We start from the raw sequence: 19,674 nt of genomic DNA on the forward strand, positions 1-19,674 counted from the left end.
GTACACATACGGCTAAGGGAGGGTCATCAGTCATTCATACTTCAGGACAAAATGGCCAGTCACTCTGAGATGAGCTGCATCAAGGAACAGACGTTTTATTTACAGGAAAAGAATGGTGGGTACTTTCCAAGTATAGACTCGTTTGAGCTGTGCAGCAGCAAGCTTGGGGAGGGTACCAGTGGGGAGTTGAGGGTAGCATGACTGGACACCCGTGAGCTTGAGGAAAGGATGGTATCGGCGTGAGGGTGGAGAAGAGAAGGAAGAGAGCATTCCCAAATTGCCTTTCAACAATACTGAGCCGGTAGAGTTAGTCTCTAATGCAGGAAAGGGGAGGCAATCTCCTTGCGTGTTTATTTTGTATCACAGGGTCTCTTACCCCTAGGACTCAGAAATTGAGCCAAAACAATACTATCTAACAACTCTGGATTAAAGAGATTTTTGGGGGCTAGTCTGGGTACCTAGTTACCATTTGTACCACCACGGGAGAAGGAATTTGGACGTCCAAGAAGTTGTTACCACTTCCAAAGTCTCAGAACTTAAGTTTACATAAGTTCAGGGATATCTCCACTTATTTTGCATTAATTTACTCGGTTTATTTATTTTTATAATTTTATTATTTTTTCCCCCAAAGCTACAGTAAATAGCTGTATGACATAGCTGCACATCCCTCTAGTTGCTGTATGTGGGACGCGGCCTCAGCATGGCCGGAGAAGCGGTGCGTCGGTGCGCGCCTGGGGTTCAGGGCCCAGGCCGCCAGCAGCAGAGCGCGCGCACTTAACCACTAAGCCATGGGTCCGGCCCAATTTACTCGGTTTAAAAATTACTTATGAATGAATGTAGTAGCACAAGATGCCAGTTATATTTTAGGAAAAAATACAAAAATCAAAATTCATAAATTACAAAGCATAATACTATCATGTCTTTCAAAACTATAGCAAGAAAATACTTTGGGAGAAGAAATAATAGGGCAATTGCTAGCTAACATTACTAGCATTCCTAGTATTACTTATTCATTATTAGTTAACACTAATTGCTAATGTTAATAATACACAATATATGAGTATATGGTCAACATTACCTTTGCTACGGAAATATGCTGCCATAGTAACTATTTCTTCTTAAGAAATGTGTGTGTCTACTAGGTACAAAGTAGTGTTAATATCTTTTATTCATCTGATGGTAAACAAAACAAAAACATGGAGCCAAATTCTTGGGATGTTTGTAATACTGCAAACATTTTTTACTGCATTTAATTTATACAAGTCTAATAAATACAGAAAGGGTTGTGACCAAATGGATTTTTATTGCCTGTAAGCTGTTACACTGAGAAGTAGAAGAATATGGTATGTTGATGGCAGGACACTTACTACACCATACTTAGGGATTTTTTACACTTGAAAAAAGAAATATTCAGAATAGAACAAGACACAAGCCCATTGGATAGTCTAGTCTATATTTGGGTTTGGCAGTCCTTTAAGCCCAGGAATACTCCTGCAGGCCAACTCAGAGTACTAGGAACCAAGGTGAAAGTTTTTTACACACCTCACAACAATGGTAATTAACTATGAAACAAATCTTGCACACAAATGATAAACTGCCAGGTACACATTATTTTAACAAGGGTACCATAGAGCTGGTGCAGTGATCAGAAATGGCTTCTCACAATGTTGTGTTATGAGAAACACATATCTCACTTCACACACAGGACATTACTTTGATGTGATTACAGAAAAAAAAAGTCAAATCTTCCGGAAAAAAAAAAGCTCATGTTCCAATCGCACACAGAGCCAAAGCTCATTTTAGGTCAAGTTACACAGAAAAGAGGCTGATCTTCTTCAAAAAAATACTTGGCATTTTCCCCTTTCACTCTGCTTCCAGGTTTACTTTTTAAATGTGGAGTGAAATACAAGCATTTTTATTTGGTCCAAACAATCAGCGGAAAGGAAACAATCAAGGAAAGGTACAAAATAAACAACGTCAAGGTCCTCCTTCCTTGCTCAGAGCTGTGCGTCCTCAGCCTTCTTCTTCATCACTGTCTTTCATTGTAATGCCCTGAAGTCCTCCTCCTTCCGAAACAGAGGCTGTAGCCTCCTCTACTGTTAAGCGCCTGTGCAGAGTATCGTAGGTCTTACTGTTCAGTGTGCCTTCCAACACACCCTGCAGTCGGAAGTCCCTATAGGTTTTCTGGAGGAAGAAGAGAGAATTTGCTTAGATAACTTATGGATAACACATATAGATGCGTATATGTATGTCTATATGTATATGCAATCAGTTGGCATTTCAAAAATGATCTTGGACAATCCACTAATGGATTCAGATTGTAGCTGCCCATGTCAACCATCTTGCTGGTGTATTTCTGAGGAGAAAATGAAATGAGACTTTGGATAGTGCTATTCAAACTACAATCACTATGAATAGATCAAAATGTTGTGACTATCTGATGACAAATGAGCTTTCCCCCCAAATATTCTAATTGCACAGAATTTACTATTTGAATAACTTGCAAAGATAAAATGATATGTACTTATGTACACTTTTAATATGAAGGAATTCTTAGTTTTTCAATTGAGGAAACTTTCCTTCAATACTGAAAAATACATTACATTTTATAAAATGCATTAGCTTTTTGGGGAGGTATGTGGAAGGAGAGGATTAATCCTGTTATCAATAAAAGAAGTTTGCATTTTCAGCATTTGTGAATTATAAAATTTATTTATATGTACCACTGGGTAAAAATTTGTGTACACCCAAATGTCTGTACGAATTTTGCCCTTTCCTTTCGAAATTCCATTGGAATGTGAAGTGTTAAATTCTGGCACAGAGCTTCCATAGATTGGCTAATAAAACACATATGTATATTTTTTTGGGAAACAGTAAATTATAATTTGGTGTATTATGTCAAAAATAGAACAAATGCCATGTTATTGTTTATACAGTGATTCTTAAAAACAACAAAGCAACAGAACTCCGAGTTCTGTGGCACTTAAGATACATAACCTACAAAGCTCCTCTTAATTTCACTTCTCCCCTTAAGTGAAATTGTCTTCATATGTGATTTTTCTATGACTAAGCAAGACTGGCATTTTATTACTGATTTTTAAATTTGTAGGAAAAGTCTAGAATTAGTTCAATGGGGAAGCAAATAAGAAATGAAGATATCCCACTCTGTAGGGGCACTTCTAAGGCTATTTCTAATGCTAAATATCTTTTAAGATGTTTTTACTGTCCTATGTTAGATTTAGAGTATCAAACAGTCAAATTTCAATGGACTGGCCTAAAAGTATCAGTACATACCAATGTGCCACTGTTCTGTTCTAAATGATTGCTAGTAGTCTTTTTTGTTTGTTTGTTTGCACTTAATAGATGAAAAAAGTCAAATAAGGAGAATGAATGTTGTACTTCATGGCTCAATATTACAACTCCAACAGTTGGAAATTAACATTAAAGAATGCTTGACTTCACTTGACACAGAAGGAAAAGATAATATTCAGACAGTTGAGCTGAAGTTGCTTATTCACATGAGCTAGAAAGTGCTAATGGATGGCATCTTAATCCCCTTGATATCACACCTGGCCTACTAACAGACTTCTGGGAAGGAGGAGAACCATTACAACGTAGTTGGGCCATTGGTATTTTCAGTAAAACCTTCCCGTCTTCTTTCATCTGACTTATGCCCCACAGTATCACACCAAGTTTCAGAACTGATATGCCAAAAGTAAGTATGGAGGATGAATAATAATTTTTTCATTTGGATAATCACTTGTTATAAATAAAATTCATATTTGAAAATTCTACCCCATGCCCCAAAATAAACTGAACTGTGAGGAATGCTGTACAGTATCTGAAGTTGGTATCTCAACAGCAAGTAAAATTTAGCTTCAGAGAGTGTTGTTTTTCTTAAATGATCAAAACTATTTTCACTTAGATTGTAATATTTTAAGACACAACCACCATCCTCATATTCTTTTTCTAAGCTATTAAGGTTATTATTACTAAGGTGGTACTCTCTTACATCAAAATTTGTGGTAATTTGCATCAGAACCCGTGAAATAACCCTGAAAGATAAGTTTTGCCTTGAGAATGTGGTAGTTGACATACATGGTATTATTACTATACAGATTTGTGTCCAAGCCTATAATAGTGTAATAGTTAAAAATGTATCAAAAACACAAAATATTCATCTACAGATGATGTATCTGACATAATTTTTATTATTTATTTAGTATTATTGTTCCACTGACAATTACAGACTGAGTTTGTGAGTCCTACTTTCTTATTTTATTGGAATGACTTTCCTTAGACTTAGCTTAATTATCAATAAGTTGGCCAGGACAGATTTCTATTGTGGATTTGCAGTCCTGAAGGCTTTCTAATTTATATACAATTAAGACTTCACTTCCTTATTTTATTAGCAAGCAATAACCAGTTAGGGGAGCTGAAGGGCAAGTATCCTTGCAATCTCGCTGTCTTTTTAGAATTCATAAAATGTTACTGATACTTGGACATCCTCTGTGGCTGCCAATGCAAGTCTGCTTGGCTCTTATTTAGGACAAGTGCCGGCCATGGGGCACTGCTCACTTGTCTTCTTTTCTCCTAGTAAGAGGCAGCTGATTTATGTTAACTGCTTCTAAATGTCATACGGCCACTACGGAGAACACCAACCCATCAGCCAGTTTGATTTGAGGATTCTATTTTTCCCCTCCCCAAATAAGTCTGATGTTAAAACTTTGCAAATAATTTCTTAGTTCTAAATATTTTGTGAAAATGTTACGGGAATTTGTTTTCTCTTAGTGAGAAACATGAATGAACCCATTAATGTCTAAGTGGGATAAAGTTGGCTATCACATAAATCTTGACGGCATCTGGGTCTCCATGGGCACAGAAGAATGAAAATGCCTGTGAGCAGTAAGGACTAGATTGCCAGTGCTTGACTCCCGGGTAGAACGCATGACTCTGCTGTAACATGAGGCCAAGCCTAAGTGGTCTGGATGGAAGCAAAGCCTACTCAGGGGCCTTCACAATGCTATGCATGGGCTATTGAACAGCTTCTTAAATTCACTGGGAAATGATCATTATAAACATAACCATATAGGTTCTGAAGAATGACGAAGCTTTGTATGAAATTGGTTCAAGTCTGTTTATACTCAAAGTAGCAAAAAATATTTAGAACATTAAATTATTAATTCATCCTGATTTTCATTGTGGAAATAATCACTTTTAATTATTACAGAAATCCCTAGGACTTGATTAAATATATCAGCCCAAGAAAGCTTTCACTGAGTCTGGGGACTTGCTTGTGGAAAACAAAACATGGAAAGTCAAACATATTCATGAAATTTAATTTCATATTTATCAGTCTTGACTATTGGTAGTCATTATGAAGAATATATTAAGATAAACTGATTGGCTTCAAGTACAATGGAAATGTCATCATGTAATTTATGAAATTATTTTTCTTTTCTGCTAAAATATTCACTGGCGCTTGATCTTTAACTGTAACGATGTCTGAATGTGAGAAAAGGAATAACTTTGAAAGAAAAACATGATGGGTTAATAAAAGATGGATATTTTTATTCTAACAACAAAGTAAAGAGCTTAATCTAGCAATACCAATCAGCTGAATATGTAATTTCTCACATTCGGAACACAGTAGACATTGCCTTGAAAATATGGCTGATCATAAGGGTAACCAGCTAATCCCAATATTAGTCACAGTGTAGACTGAAACCTTAACACGTACATATATTTAGAAGGTAAAGACAGATTATCCTGATTCTCTTCTATGAAAAACAGACTTCATTTGAAAGCTCTCTAAGTCATACTGATAGAAACAAGGAAGAAACAATGGAGAAACTAATGCAAATATGAATGTATCACAGTGTGCTTTCAGTTTCCTTGTAAAATACATAACAGCTGGTAAGAAGGGTTCTGGATCAAAGGTATTTTGTGCATTGAAACGTAATGTGTTTAATAGTATTAAAAATTAGTGGGTGGCTATAATTATACATGTTATTTATGACTAATCATGATTGCTATTACTGGGACATTATAGATCTGGTTCTCTCTTCCAGATTTGCCAATTTCTTACTTTAGAACAGAACTTGCCGATTTGTGGATCTTTCTAATCTGCGATAATGTGTGCGTCTATGGCATAAAAGAATGTGTATTCTAGTTAGACTGCAGGAACCAAGAGAATGATGGAAAATATTTTAATGTGGGTGGAAACTTCCTTTAAGGATGTAACACAGTGGTTCTTCTCAAACTTTAATATCATCTGGAGGGCTTGTTAATATATAGATTGCTGGCCCCACTCACAGTTTCTGATTCAGCAGGTCTAGGGTAAGGTCCAAGAATTTGCATGTCTAACAAGCTCCCAGGTGATGCTGATAATGCTAGGCCAGGAATGGCACTTTGAGAATCACTGTGTCTATGTGTGTGTGTGTACATATACGCATATACACACACATATCCACATATACATTAATATGTATGTGCATATATACACACGCACATATATAGGTGCCTATGTGTATGTGCATGCGTATATATGCACATATACATTTTTATGTATCACTTTGATAAATGGTGCTAAAATGGAAGTAAAGGTCATCTGTTTAAAGGAACAGCTGATTCTCAATAGCCTAGAGTTATGTTTTTAGCCATAAGGTAGGATTTTTCTCAATTAAAAAAAGTTATTCTTGGAGTAAATATTCTACTAGAATTTACAAAATGTCAAAAATCATGTTGAATAAATATATTATTTTAAAGCCCCTATTCACTAAATATAACATGTATGTTATTACCTTTTCTCTTGAGGAGCAAAAACCAAAATGGCCTTGCTGAACTGAAATGATATCTGTTAGTAGTTTTTGATGGTACCCAACACTCAAACTGATCATCTCTTACAGATAAGAAGGGGCATGCTTCCAAAAGAATTCAGGCAGTGATAATGTATCACTTTCATAACAGTATATAACAGAATAACGGAGACGCTCCTTATCCTATTGGCAAATACAATTCGAAAGCCCTCATAATGATATGTGATCCTAATAAATATGAAGGAAATGCATTAGGAGAAAACATTTCTATACTCAAGAAAAGTCATACAAAATTATTGTGGACCTACTACATTCAGGTAAATGCGCTAGGGTCTTAATGTACATTACCTTAAAATGTGATTACTTGATAATAAAATATTTTTTATTAGTGCAAAAAGATACATTTATATTTATTTAGTAATCTAACTGAAAATGGAAGCAAACAGCAGCACATCATTGCTGAAAGTGATGTTTTTAAAGTACTTACATCCACTCAGTTATATCAAATACCATTTTCTTGTATGTCAATTTCTTGCCATTATTCTGTATAGCTTGGTGGGCAATTCACATCTAGACACATTTTGTTTACCTTCACAATCTTGATGAGCGTCTTCAGTTGGTAAATATGAAGCTGAAGGTCTAATCTATCAGCCAACCACACACAAATGACTTTCATGGAATTGCTGTACCATTGCTGGAAAGAAAGATGGGGGCAGAGGGGAGGAGGACAAAACAGAAAACAACTTGTGCAGCATTCATTTAACAGATTTGGTAATGAGGGGGTAATGGAACACTCTGAAATGACCACAGATCAGCACTTGAAGTCAATAATGCTATAATTTCCTGTTAACCGAATTGTATGTTTGGCTAGAAAATCTGCTAAGCTGACCTAGGCTGTTCTTTACATGAATTAACATTGCCGTCTTTCAGCTGTAACATATTCACGGGGAAACAGTGTTTCTGCACTTGCAGCCTGGCAGCCTGCTTTGTAATTTGTAGGTAACAATGGGTACTAACTACATGTTATGGGACTGAATGGACTGCCAAACAGCAGGAAAAAACAGGTAAATTATTTCCAAAGGAAAATTTCCTATTATCCTGTATCTTATGTAAAAATCCAAGAGTAGATGTGTTATGCCATAACGCATGTAGTCAATACATAGAAATAACATTTTAAGAGTGATGGCAAAAAATATCCACAGCTTACTGAACAGTAATCCTCAGCCACACACTTATCTACTATCGCTTGTTACATATTTGCCAAGATGTTCTAAAGCCATCTAAAATAAAGATTTGAGATCTTAGGAGGGAACATTACCAGGATGGAATTCTTGTGTCTTGTAAGAATCACAAAACAGATGTCAGTTGACCACATTATGAAAGGAAAAGATCTGTTTCATTTTGCAAGTTTTTTTCTAGAGTTCATATTTTTTTTTCTATTTATTATACCTTTCTGGAGGGAAAAACTGAAATTCTTCTCTAATGTAATTTCCTATTCCTACATAATGTCTGGGAGTATAGTAAAAGGAGAAATTTTATTCCCATTTTCAAAAAAAGGCAATCTGCCATTAGTGGTGATATTTTCAGAGATTCAGTGACCATGTGCCACAGGCAGCTTTAGGTCATACTGTAAGAATAACAATGCTACTCATTCAGGAAACCGTGAGAAATATCAAAGTCCATCCAGCACTTAGAAAACAATAAAAGAGCTTTTGAAAGGGAAGAAATTTTGTGCCTTGTTTGTATACACAAACATAGTGACAATACAGATCACATATGTGTGTGCATCTGTTCTTAGGCATTCAAACAGAAAAAATGTTAAAAAATATTTTTCTTCATATAATAAAACAATAAATTCAACTTCTAAGAGAAATCTCCTGTGATACAAATAAGTCTGAACTTCTTCTGTACTTGTATTAACATTGTTTCAATAAAATTTAGCATAAGAAATGGTATTTAAAGCATAAAGATGAATTAGTTTCACATTTCATCAGACTTATTTCTATTAATTTGTTAGTATACTGAACATACACGCATAAAAGGAGATAAGCTAATTAAAATGAACTGATTTACTAAATACTATGATATCAAATGGATGAATGAATATTTACAGTTTTTAAAATGTGGGATAGACTACAATTTTTAAAAAAATATTACTCGTGTACTCAATTTGCTCTTTCCTAATGATTACTTTCTTAATTTTCAGGACATGTAAAAGTGTCAGAAATACGTTTTATAAAACGAGATACTTACATTCCTAAATTCTTAAAAAATAAACTGCTAATGAATTCAGTACTTCAGCTGACATTAAATCTCAGAATCTTTTATAGATACTCATTTTAATTTCTGATATTATTCAAATTCTACAGTTCCTTATTTCAAATTATTTACAGCCTCAACTTCTTGATTTCTATTTTAATACAGGTAAACATTCACTGGTATTTTGAATATGCGTATACTGAATTAAGACCCTCACCCCAACACCACTCTTCAGATAATTTGAAAGCTAAAATGTAGTCATAATGGTTATGACTCTTAAATTATTGTCCTTCTGCAGGAGATACTAAATTTTTCTTTTTTGTTGGTGGGGACAAAATATGATATATTGAAGGAAGTCTAGCATAACATACTAGTTAATCTGTTTGTTAGACTGTAAAGTTACTATATATGGTAAGTTGTATGAATTTAAGGAAAATGAAAATACTTTAAGACTACTCCATATGCATCTCTATGTTCTTAAAAAAATCCTTACATCATTTAACATTAATTTAACTTCATTTTCTCATTACATATAAATGATACTTATGATTAAGTGATAATCTAAAGGACATCTAATGTAACAGAAATTTATTATTAATATCATAACTTCTTTAACACAATGCCAAAATTATAATTTTAGAGAAAAGTACTTTGGGAATAAAATGATCTAAAGTTACCTGTATAAATAGAGAAAAATGAGAACTATTGTTAAGTAAAATGTTTAAGCTACTTTATCATCATCTAACTTTAAAGGCAAACGAATTATTCTATAAGAAAAATTCTGTATGAGAAATTATTCTGTCAGACAAGAATGCATATTCAAAGCATTTTGAGGAATTTCAGATAAATCAAGCAAATGAGAAAGCAGTAGCTTAGCTCAGAGTTTATGTTGCTACTAAGAATAAGCTAACAACAACAAAAAACCCAATAGGACTGCTTCTTTCTTGTATACGGTAAAATACACACAGACACCCCCAAACAAGCAAGCAAGCAGACAAAACCACCAAACAGAAATCACTAGCACTTTCCTATTTCTGGGGCTGGAAGTGATGTGTTCTCCTTTTGGATGTGGAGTATGCTAGGTCCTATTTTTTCATGTTGAGAAAAAAGTCAAAGGTAGGTTAGCTTCTCCCTCCACCAAACCAAACCAACCCCCCAAAGCAAACAAAGAGGAAAAAAAAATTGAAAAGGGTGAATGTGCAGCAAAGTGTGAACGTCAGAAAATGTCCTTTCATTTTGGAAAAGTTAATTTTATAAAACAACTTGGTCAACTATTTACTTTCCCCTTCAGGGGATGACAAGGAAGGGGCGCTGCGGCTCGCACTGAAGTCCTGGGCACGGCATTAGGGCCACATTCTGTGTTTGGGTCTACTTAGGAAGAAAGCAATAAGTGTATAGTCTACTTTTTTCTTTTTCTACATCAATCCATGACAGCAGCCTACCACTTTAACAAAAAATATGCTTTTTTTTTTTCTTCTTGTGGTTCATTCAGCTCCTGTAAGGGCATGCATTACTCACTTCATTTTCTTGAGATATCTCTTTTAAAGCAAAAAGAAAAGGAAAGGAAAGGCTAGGGTTGACTCTGTGAGACCCCTGTATTTATTCACACTTATTGTGCATGACTGTAGACTGGTGAATCATATTAGCAGCCCGTCTCCCCATCAAGCTGCTACTTGCTTTCCAACCCTGGGAAGGTTCAACAAATCAACAGGAGCACGGAAAACAGAACATCAGGCTAATCTAGTGTTTAAGGTGAAGTTTTCAAACCCAATCTAAGAAGATCTTTAGAGCGAGCAACAAGCTGAAGGGCTCAGAAGGTGGTATTGACAATGAAAGAGTGTTGAAATATTGAGAAGCGCAGCACTTGTGCATTTTTAATAACAAGAGGGTCAACAAGGACACAGCTCCCTCAGTGCCAAGAGTTGCCACTGACTATGGAAATCGCCACAGCAGAGCTATAAATGCTTGCAGTTCATCAGCTTTCTTAAACGCCCTGAACCCCCTCAGTGGACCTTTAGTCTTGAATTAACAAACCAAAGCAATGAAAGAGGGTGCAGTCTGAATGGCTGGCATTGATCCCCAACTGTGTTAGCACTGCTACAGGCCCTGAAAAACTCTCTCCATTGTCAATAGAAATTGACAAACCTCCTCTCCTAAATAGTGCAGCTGAGCCGGGCGGGATCCACGCCCGCTGAAAAGGGCTCTGCTCTTGGGGCCGGGGAGCACTAACAATGGAACAAGCATGAGCTCTTTGTCAGTCCCAGACTCGGCAATTTTCTAACAAGGATTAAAGTTGTTTCTCCACAGTGCTGGTGAAAAGAGATTTAGCAACATACCGTGCTTTCTTCATGCAAGTTAGAGAGAAGTAGCTAAGGAATTTCATTATTCTGTTGACGAGTGGAAATACAAAACAAATACATTAAATATGCACAACTCCCTTTTCTGCCAAATTTATACATTTTGAGGATGATTCAATTAAATATAACACTTATTGCCTAGAAACAGGCACTTCACATTTATTTTGGAAGTTTTATCTTTAAAAAGTCCAGCTGCTTGCCACCTGGAATGAGGTCTCAATACATACTAATGCACAATGCCTTTAGACCCTCTGTGGCTGATATTCCTAAATCTGAATCACAAGACCACATAGGGTTTATATATTGTGGCTGCTTCAAGCAAATGATTTCTGTCAGAATGTGGCTTCTGATGATGATGGCAAGGTAAAAATAACAGCTTTGCTAGGGAACAAATCTGTGATACATTTTCTGCTTAAGTGTTCAGTTTTTTATTGATTATGAATTGGTACAACTAGTTGATACATTTTCATTTTTCTCCAGCTATGCTTGTCTCAATAGGTGAACAACAGGGGAAAAAAAAAGAACCAATACTTTTTAGTGCACTAAGATATGGAATGGCTAAATTTCCACAGTATGTATGTATTTCTTCATTTATTCCAAGAAAAGCTGTCTGTTTTACAAATGTTGAGTCACCATGTTGAAATGAAATATCATCTGAAAACCTTGCCTTAGGAAATATGTACCTTTTAAAAGCTAACTTGAGTTAAATAAAAGAACAAATAATATTTTGGAAATGCTGAAGGTTTTGGTAAGTTTGATAAATATAAGTGATTCTTTAGGATCATTTTGTAGCTTTACAGAGCAACAAAATACTTAGAAACGTTAATGCCCTACAGTTTCAGTGGTATATTAAAAAGTAAATAGAAATGCTTCATTATACACGGAGTGTTCCTTTTGTCAACAGTAAATCTATTTAATACAACTAAATTCTGTGATATAGTGGCCACTCACTTCTCATTTCTAAGCATTAAAATGTGAATTTAATATTAATGGTAAATTTGATATAATAATACCAACGTTACCTTCCTCTATTCAAGGCATCCCACAGAAACCATCATATTTGGTTCCACAAAACAGACCCTCACAACATAAGCATTTTGAAAATTTTTAGTATAAACTTTTTGTTGGTTTGGAATAGGAGTAAGGGCTATATTTAAGGAAAACTGAAACCAGTCTATTACGGTTAAAAATACAGGAAGTGTTCAACCTAACCTACACCTATCAACATTCTCAGCTAGACCCAGAGACAGACATTCATGGGGGAAGAGAGAGACTCGCATCTGGACGTGGCAGTGAGGGCTGGCTGTCAACACACCAGAGGAGAAGAATATCAACACAGAAGCTGACAGGGCGAGCAGTGCTGGCTCCTTCATGCTATTACTTGCTCAACTGAGCCAATGTGTCACTTGCTTTCTCTCTTCCTCGGTTTTCTTATCTGTAATATGGAGGATAGATGATATGAATCTAGCTTTAAAATAAGATTCTTATGCTCTCCAGAAATACAATGAGATTAGATTTGACTGTCAGAGGAAAGGGCATGGTTAGAAACAATATAGCTTGTGATTCTCGTAAAAATGAACTGACGGGAAAAGCCAATTGTCATTCTTTTTCTTTTTATATGCTGCTTTACTCTTCCAGAAAATGCAAGTCTAGAGTTCCAGGACTTTCTATCATTTGTTATTTTGTTTGCTTTTATCTCATTCATTTTGACCTTTGTTAAAGTACAGGCATATAAAAATGAAATAAAGTATAATGAGGAATGAATGAGATTTATAAAGAACTGTGAGGTACAGTTATTCTTATCACTATTATTATTTTTATGAATTCTGACTATAAAGGCATCTGTTTTAAATCTTCCCCAGGAAGTTCAAGTGCATCAGTTAAAATCTCATTTAATTCTTACAACAACCTTGATGAGGTGGCTATTATTATTCCCATTGTGCATATGTGTAAACTGAGTTTAGACTAAGCAATTCACTTATCCAAGTTTATACAACAAGTATAAGCGGCAGGGTTAAGATTTATGTCTTCTATCTATGCTCCAGAGTCTGTGCTCACGACTACTAGGTTATTCCATTTCTTTCTAGAAAACAGTCTGGATTTCTGTTCCATCAATAAAATCTCCGATTCTTTAAGGGTATTTTGTTGCTTCTAGCAGACAACTAAGAAAACAATCATTACTATTCCTGGTGGTTCCTGATAGTCATTGTTAACACAGGATTGTGAAGTAATACAGGACATGCTTATTGTTTCAAAGCAGCTCATTACATTTTCTTGCAAGTTAATGCAATCCACATTTGCAAAGGCCAAAGATATTTTTAAACCTCATAATGTAATATGTAATGTAAATAAAATTCTTGAAAAGAACCACACTCCTTGTTAGAATAACCAACCAAATGGCTCTTGTGCTATGCACCTCCCCAGCGTCCCCTTCTTAAGATGTCTTAAAGTGCCATAAACGCTAATGTTTAGGAATACTGGAAAAAATGTTTTCACTGTAACTGAGCAATGCAACATGAAAAAAAGATCCTTGGTTCATTCATAAGGGGACTCGATCTATACATGCAGCTTTCTTCATCTTTTTACACAGAACAGAGAAGCATTTGATTCATGTCTTTTTTTCTTCTGTTTTCAAAAACCTCATATTCAGGGTGATTTTCATTTTTTAACTCTATCAAGAAGTCTGCAAAGGAGAGTTCATGAGCACTGTGATGTCTGTTAAGAAAGGGAAAAAGTAAAATGTGCTATCACGGGAGGGTCGGCATACAGTAGGTACCTAATAAATACCTGTTGAACGCTGAAAACGCTTTCCTATTCTTTAAAGTTCAATACTTTTTCCCCACACTTTCTCTTTTAAAAAATGTACGGCTATAATGACCAAGATATTTCCAGATGAATTAGCTCCTCTGCAGTTAGGAAACAGAACATGTTACATAACAGGATAAGTTCCACAAATTGGGAGTTGCACAAGCTCTCTTCCACTCATGTCTAATCCCAAATTCTTTTCATTCCAAAATGTCCTGAAAGTAGTATTACAAAACTAGTCTATTTTTCTCCACACAAAACAAAGGGCATTAAAATTACTACTCTTCTTTATTACCCATTATCATCAAGTAGGCAAGTGCCTTTGTAAGTTTATTCTGTGGCTCTTTTACTGGTGCTAAAAAGACTAGTTATTATAAAGCAAAAATTTCACATAATCAGTTGTTCCCCTCTCTCCTACTTAATGAGAAAGGATGGGATGCACAGTAGTTTGACTAATCTTTTGACTGAAATGACTAATCAAAGGTTTGGCTGAATTCAGTGGTCACTACAGTTATACTGGTGTATATACCAGTTTAGGGCACAGATGTAGCCTGTGAATGGTTCATTTGGGCATTATGGCATTTTCCTCTGGTTGAATGACTCATTTTGAACACTATATATAAAATTTTGGTCAATACTGCATTTAAATCAATAATGTAGAACATGGATAAAAATAAATTAGACTCCTGGAACTGCTATTGAATGGCACAAGTTTGTTTTGAGAAAAAAACCTAGCCCTGAGAATTAACTACTAGCAGGTCTTTCTGCTTCAGTGTCCTTATACAAAATAAGGAACAATCATTCCAAAATTACTTCTTGATAGTGCTGTAAGGACTGGAGTAAAGTGTCACCTTTCTGTTTCTGACTCATGGTGCACTCCCACAGGAACCATTTTCAGTAAACCGGTTGAATGACCTGCTGCTCTGCTAGACCTTGGGTTTCTCTATATCTATGGTTTCCGGGCATGCCAGCCCCTCGGGCTGGACTGTTATCCCCAGGTACATTTCCCTAGCTAGATCCATATCGGCCTTTAAGACTCAGTTCAACCATTATTTCTCCTAGGAAGCCAATGCTATTTCTTACTAGGTAGAATTAGATGCTTACATATTTTCTGCTCCTCGAACTCTGTACAAGTGTCTATAAAAATATTGTACAGTGTACTATACACCTGCCTCAATGCTGTGGGTATCCATAAGGCAGCAATCGAGTCTCATTTTTATCGATATCTCCAGCTCTTAGCAGAATGTCTGGCACATAGCATGCATTGCATTTTGTTAAAGGACTGAATGCTTTTAAATACTTGGAAATCTAACGTGCTTCATATATAATAGCGACAGGGCAGCTTTTCAATAGAAAAAGGATAGAAGAATTATCAGAGCCACGTTAATTGTTGACTTGAATCACATTTCATTAATAGAAAAATAACTTAATAGATGTTACAGTTGTATAAATCACTGAAAAGTAAACAATTGCATTTGGCTAAAGAAATTTAACGTAGGACTAAAACGGAGCTTTAAATGTGACAGTCTAATTTCATCTTAGGTGACGCATTAAAGGAGAAAGGACTGTAAACTAATAAACTCCCATGTCCATGTACATATATGAGTGCCCACATATACACTCTTACACACAAAGATACGATAATGCTACATGCTCAGATGTCAATGTGCACAGCCCTTGGACTGGCCCTCCAGGGTCTGTCATGCCAGCAGGGAACTGTCTCTCCAGCATATGCTCAGGTGTACTGGTACCCATTCCTGGGGGTTATGTGAGGCTATACGGCATGTTTAGTGTATGGCTGGCAGTGCTGCCTGTGCATTTTCACCACTAAGTGACATGTCCTAGGTGCCTTCTATACTTGTTGGCTTTGTGAGCTGTTGTTTTAAAAAAGGCAGAAAAATATCATTGCTGTGGCATTGCTGACTTCAGTACGAGGGAACTCTTCTCCTGGGAGCTAGTATAAGCCTGGCTTTAGAGCAAAGAATCCACGAGGGGTAAAGAGAGAGAGTGTATCCTTATCTCACAGTCATGGCATTTGATATTGCAAACACTGGCACTAGGTACAAATTTTGTGTTGGCCCTAACTTTGGGCAAGTTTCCAATCATCCACTTGAAACAGAGAGAAACAAACAAATTTCACAAATAATTACTACTATCTCTTTTGAAAGGGCACTGAATTTTAGTTCTCCATAGTACAGCCATTTGAAACAAAATCTGTTAATACCTATTCTCTAGATGAAAACATGAAATACTTTAATGTAGAAATGAACGACCTTTTCAAAAGACCCATTTGGTCATAAGAATGTAAGCTCCCTTAGGGCAGGGACTTGGTCTATCTTGTTTAACATTGTATTCTGAGCCTCTAGCACAGTACGTTGCTTTTAGAAAGTGTCCAATAAATACTGGTTAGATGAAGAAATGATTAATAAGAGTGGTTTCAATTTCCTATTCTAATTGGGATCTACCAAATCATTGTGACAGACATATCCCACTACCTGGGACAAAACCAATGCCTAATCTTTTAATGCCAACATCCACCACCATTCCTTACACATAGTAATTGAATGGTGAATTGGATTTGTTTACTAGACTGTATGTATTCAACACATCAACTGAGTGGACATTCTACATCAATAAACACATACATTATATAGTGTACAAGATAGGCAGTAACTGAGGGGAAAGTCAACAAAAAGAAATGTGGGGAATGTATGGAACCAAATCCATGAGAATCCGTAGAGCAAAAGCGTGGGCAAGTTATGTATTAGAATGCATACATAGGAATATGGCTGGAAAGAATCTTGTTCAGCCACATTCAAATATTGCATCCTATTCCTGACTCTAAACCCTAAGCATGACAGAGAACACTTTGAGAAGTTTCAAAGGACAGCCACGAAGATGATTAAAGGGCTAGAAAAGGGGCCCAGGAAGAGAAGTTAAAAAATAGGGATTATTTATCCTGGAGGAGACAAGTATGACAGTTGCCTTAATAACAGTCTTCATATATAGGATGGATTATTCCCTAGAGGATGCTGGCTACCTGCTTTTTGTTCTTCACTGAGAGGAAAAGGGGAAATGGGCTTAAAAAACAGCATAAAGAATTTATGTGAGGTAGGGGTCAGAACTTTACTTCAAACAATATATTTTGCCCATATTAAGATAGCAAAATTTAGATAGTCTCTTACCTAGGGCTGAGCTGAGATCAGGAAATGAGGGTTCTCTCAAGTTTAGGTATTTATAAGTACCTTTGAAAATGGTTCTTTCATAGTATCCTTTCAATGCATTCAATAAACACATCTAATGATGGTTGACCACAATAGCCGCTTCCTTACACAGATTTTTTTTTTTTTAGTTGGACTTAGTCAGTAGCAGCGATCTGGCTGCCACCGCTGTGCCCATGTGTGAATGGCGCCACCCTTGCAGACCCCAGTGAAGGCTTGTAGGGGGGGTGGCTGACAGAGGGGGAGCTCAAAAAACCACAACATAAAATGGCCTTAACGCCATGTGTCATTTGCTTATGAAGTTAGGTTTGAAGAGAAGGAGAGTAGTAGCTATCAGTTCTATGAAAACATCACACTGGTCAGCTGATAGAGATGTTGGTCTCAGGGGAGGCCCGGGTATGTTCATTAATAAGTCACTAGTGGCTAGTGGCAGTGCAAGCATGCGGAGTCACCATGGAAAAACCAGGCTCTGCAAGGAGAAGTCAGAATTTCCAGACCGTCTTAAATGTGAAAGCGGCATGAAATCAATACTAAATAACTTTTGAAACGCTCAACATGTTGCTTTGTAACCATTTCAACTATCTTTTATGAAATCAGCAGAGAGAATATTCTAATTTCTTCAACGACTGTAAGTCGTTGTTATTGGCTTGGGTGAGTGCATGCAAATGCACATTTACACATTTGGTGTTTAGAAAAATTTCTCCATGAAAATAAAATTTTTGCCATCTTTCACTCATCAAAGACAATTTTACCATTACTAAGCGAGTTTAGGTGCTCAACAATTTTTTTTTCCTATTTAAGCAAAAAGCTCAGGTCAGTTTGCATGTGAGATTTTTTTTTTTTTTTTGTTTAATTCTGAGCACAAGTAAAGGTGAGTTAAGGCTCTGGTGGAAATCTAAAGAGCATCAGCAAATCTGAGCACTGCTCAGCTTTTGAATTGCTTTTCTACTTCTCAGTTCTTTTAAATGGTTTTCTATGGCAGGAACATTTTTCTTAATTAGTCACAGCTAATTAGTGTTCTGGCATAGACAAGTAATCAGAAATGTCAGAGCTGCAAGGCTACATCTCCCTAATCCTTTGATAATAATTTAGCCTCCTGGGAGGGCCCCAAGCTGCGGTAAGTAGTGACTGACAATAAGGCAAAATTAGGTGGGCAGCAGACCATTAGGATAGAAAAATAAAAAGCACTACCCAATCCTGCTGAGCACCATCAGGCAACTAACTGCACGGCCAGATGAGGTGCCTGTTTAAGCCTGTGTTGTTAATTAGCTGATTCTACCAGACCTGCCACATATGTCCAGGTGCCTCATGCAAAGATGTGGATTTCTGGGAATGTGCCAAATGACAATTGTGTGCCGTGATCACATTTCAAGAATATAAGTAAGAAGTCCACATATTTCTTGAAGATTCTTTTGAATTATCAAAGAAGTAAGATCAACAAGCTACAATACATTTTCTTCTTGAGTTTCTTTTAGGCAATTAGGCATGCTTATCTCAAGTTTCTCAGGTTTTAATTCACCAACAGCTTAGATTCAAATGAGGGCCTTTGGCTGCTCTGAGCCGCGTCTGGACTTGCCAAAGCTATTTTGGCACACATCATACATCAAAAGTAGATCCTTTTATAAATTCTTACACTTACAAATAATAACTTAACATTAAAATAAGGATTATTAGCTAAAATGAACCAGACAGCTGTAATTCGAGAGCAGAGGTTTTAAAGAGAAACAAACTTTGAGGAAAAAAATGAGCTGTGGAGCCAGCTGGTCATGGTGTTTACTGAGGCAGACAAGACGACACACACAACCAGTTTGACTATGACTGTCCTAAAAGAGGTCAAAAAACTTCAACGTGAGTCCACATACTGTAGGTAAAACAAAGCAGGAATATATACAATTAACAAAAAAAAACCACCTGGAAACAATATGTGAAAGCAGCTATACAACACACTGTTAGAACATGCGAGATGTGCGATGAATGAAATGCTGCTCCTACAACACAGATAAGTCAAACTTTTATCCACCCTTAGTATACAATGAGGTACCAGGGTACACAACATAATAATGTTTAGAAATAAATGATCTCAAATAGCCTCGAGTAGATCATTAAACTTATGGCATCCATCCCTTTCTATTGATGGAAAAGGAAAATAATGGTTACGACAGGAGAGTGATATTAACATTTAATTTTGAGTGTTGATAGGAAAATAAATCATGG

At 36.2% G+C, this 19,674-nt stretch overlaps 1 protein-coding gene across 6 annotated transcripts in view; it reads right to left on the reverse strand.

Moving 5' to 3' along the window:
• Positions 1 to 1,216: 1,216 nt before the first annotated feature.
• Positions 1,217 to 19,674, reverse strand: part of CADPS2 (calcium dependent secretion activator 2) — a 495,178-nt gene continuing 476,720 nt past the window's right edge. For 4 of the 6 annotated variants that reach the window (XM_058529077.1, XM_058529059.1, XM_058529050.1 and 1 more), the window contains 2 exons: positions 7,408 to 7,512; positions 1,217 to 2,184 (listed from right to left, as the gene is read on the reverse strand). In XM_058529077.1, the coding sequence (XP_058385060.1) occupies positions 2,014 to 2,184; positions 7,408 to 7,512 (276 nt within the window). In that variant the 3' untranslated portion in view covers positions 1,217 to 2,013. Of the gene's footprint in view, positions 2,185 to 7,407; positions 7,513 to 9,902; positions 12,870 to 19,674 lie in introns of those variants that run through there. The other 2 variants (XM_058529069.1, XM_058529087.1) reach the window with 2 other exon arrangements.

This window comes from Diceros bicornis, chromosome 3, assembly GCF_020826845.1.
Source record: "Diceros bicornis minor isolate mBicDic1 chromosome 3, mDicBic1.mat.cur, whole genome shotgun sequence".
NCBI lineage: Eukaryota > Metazoa > Chordata > Mammalia > Perissodactyla > Rhinocerotidae > Diceros > Diceros bicornis.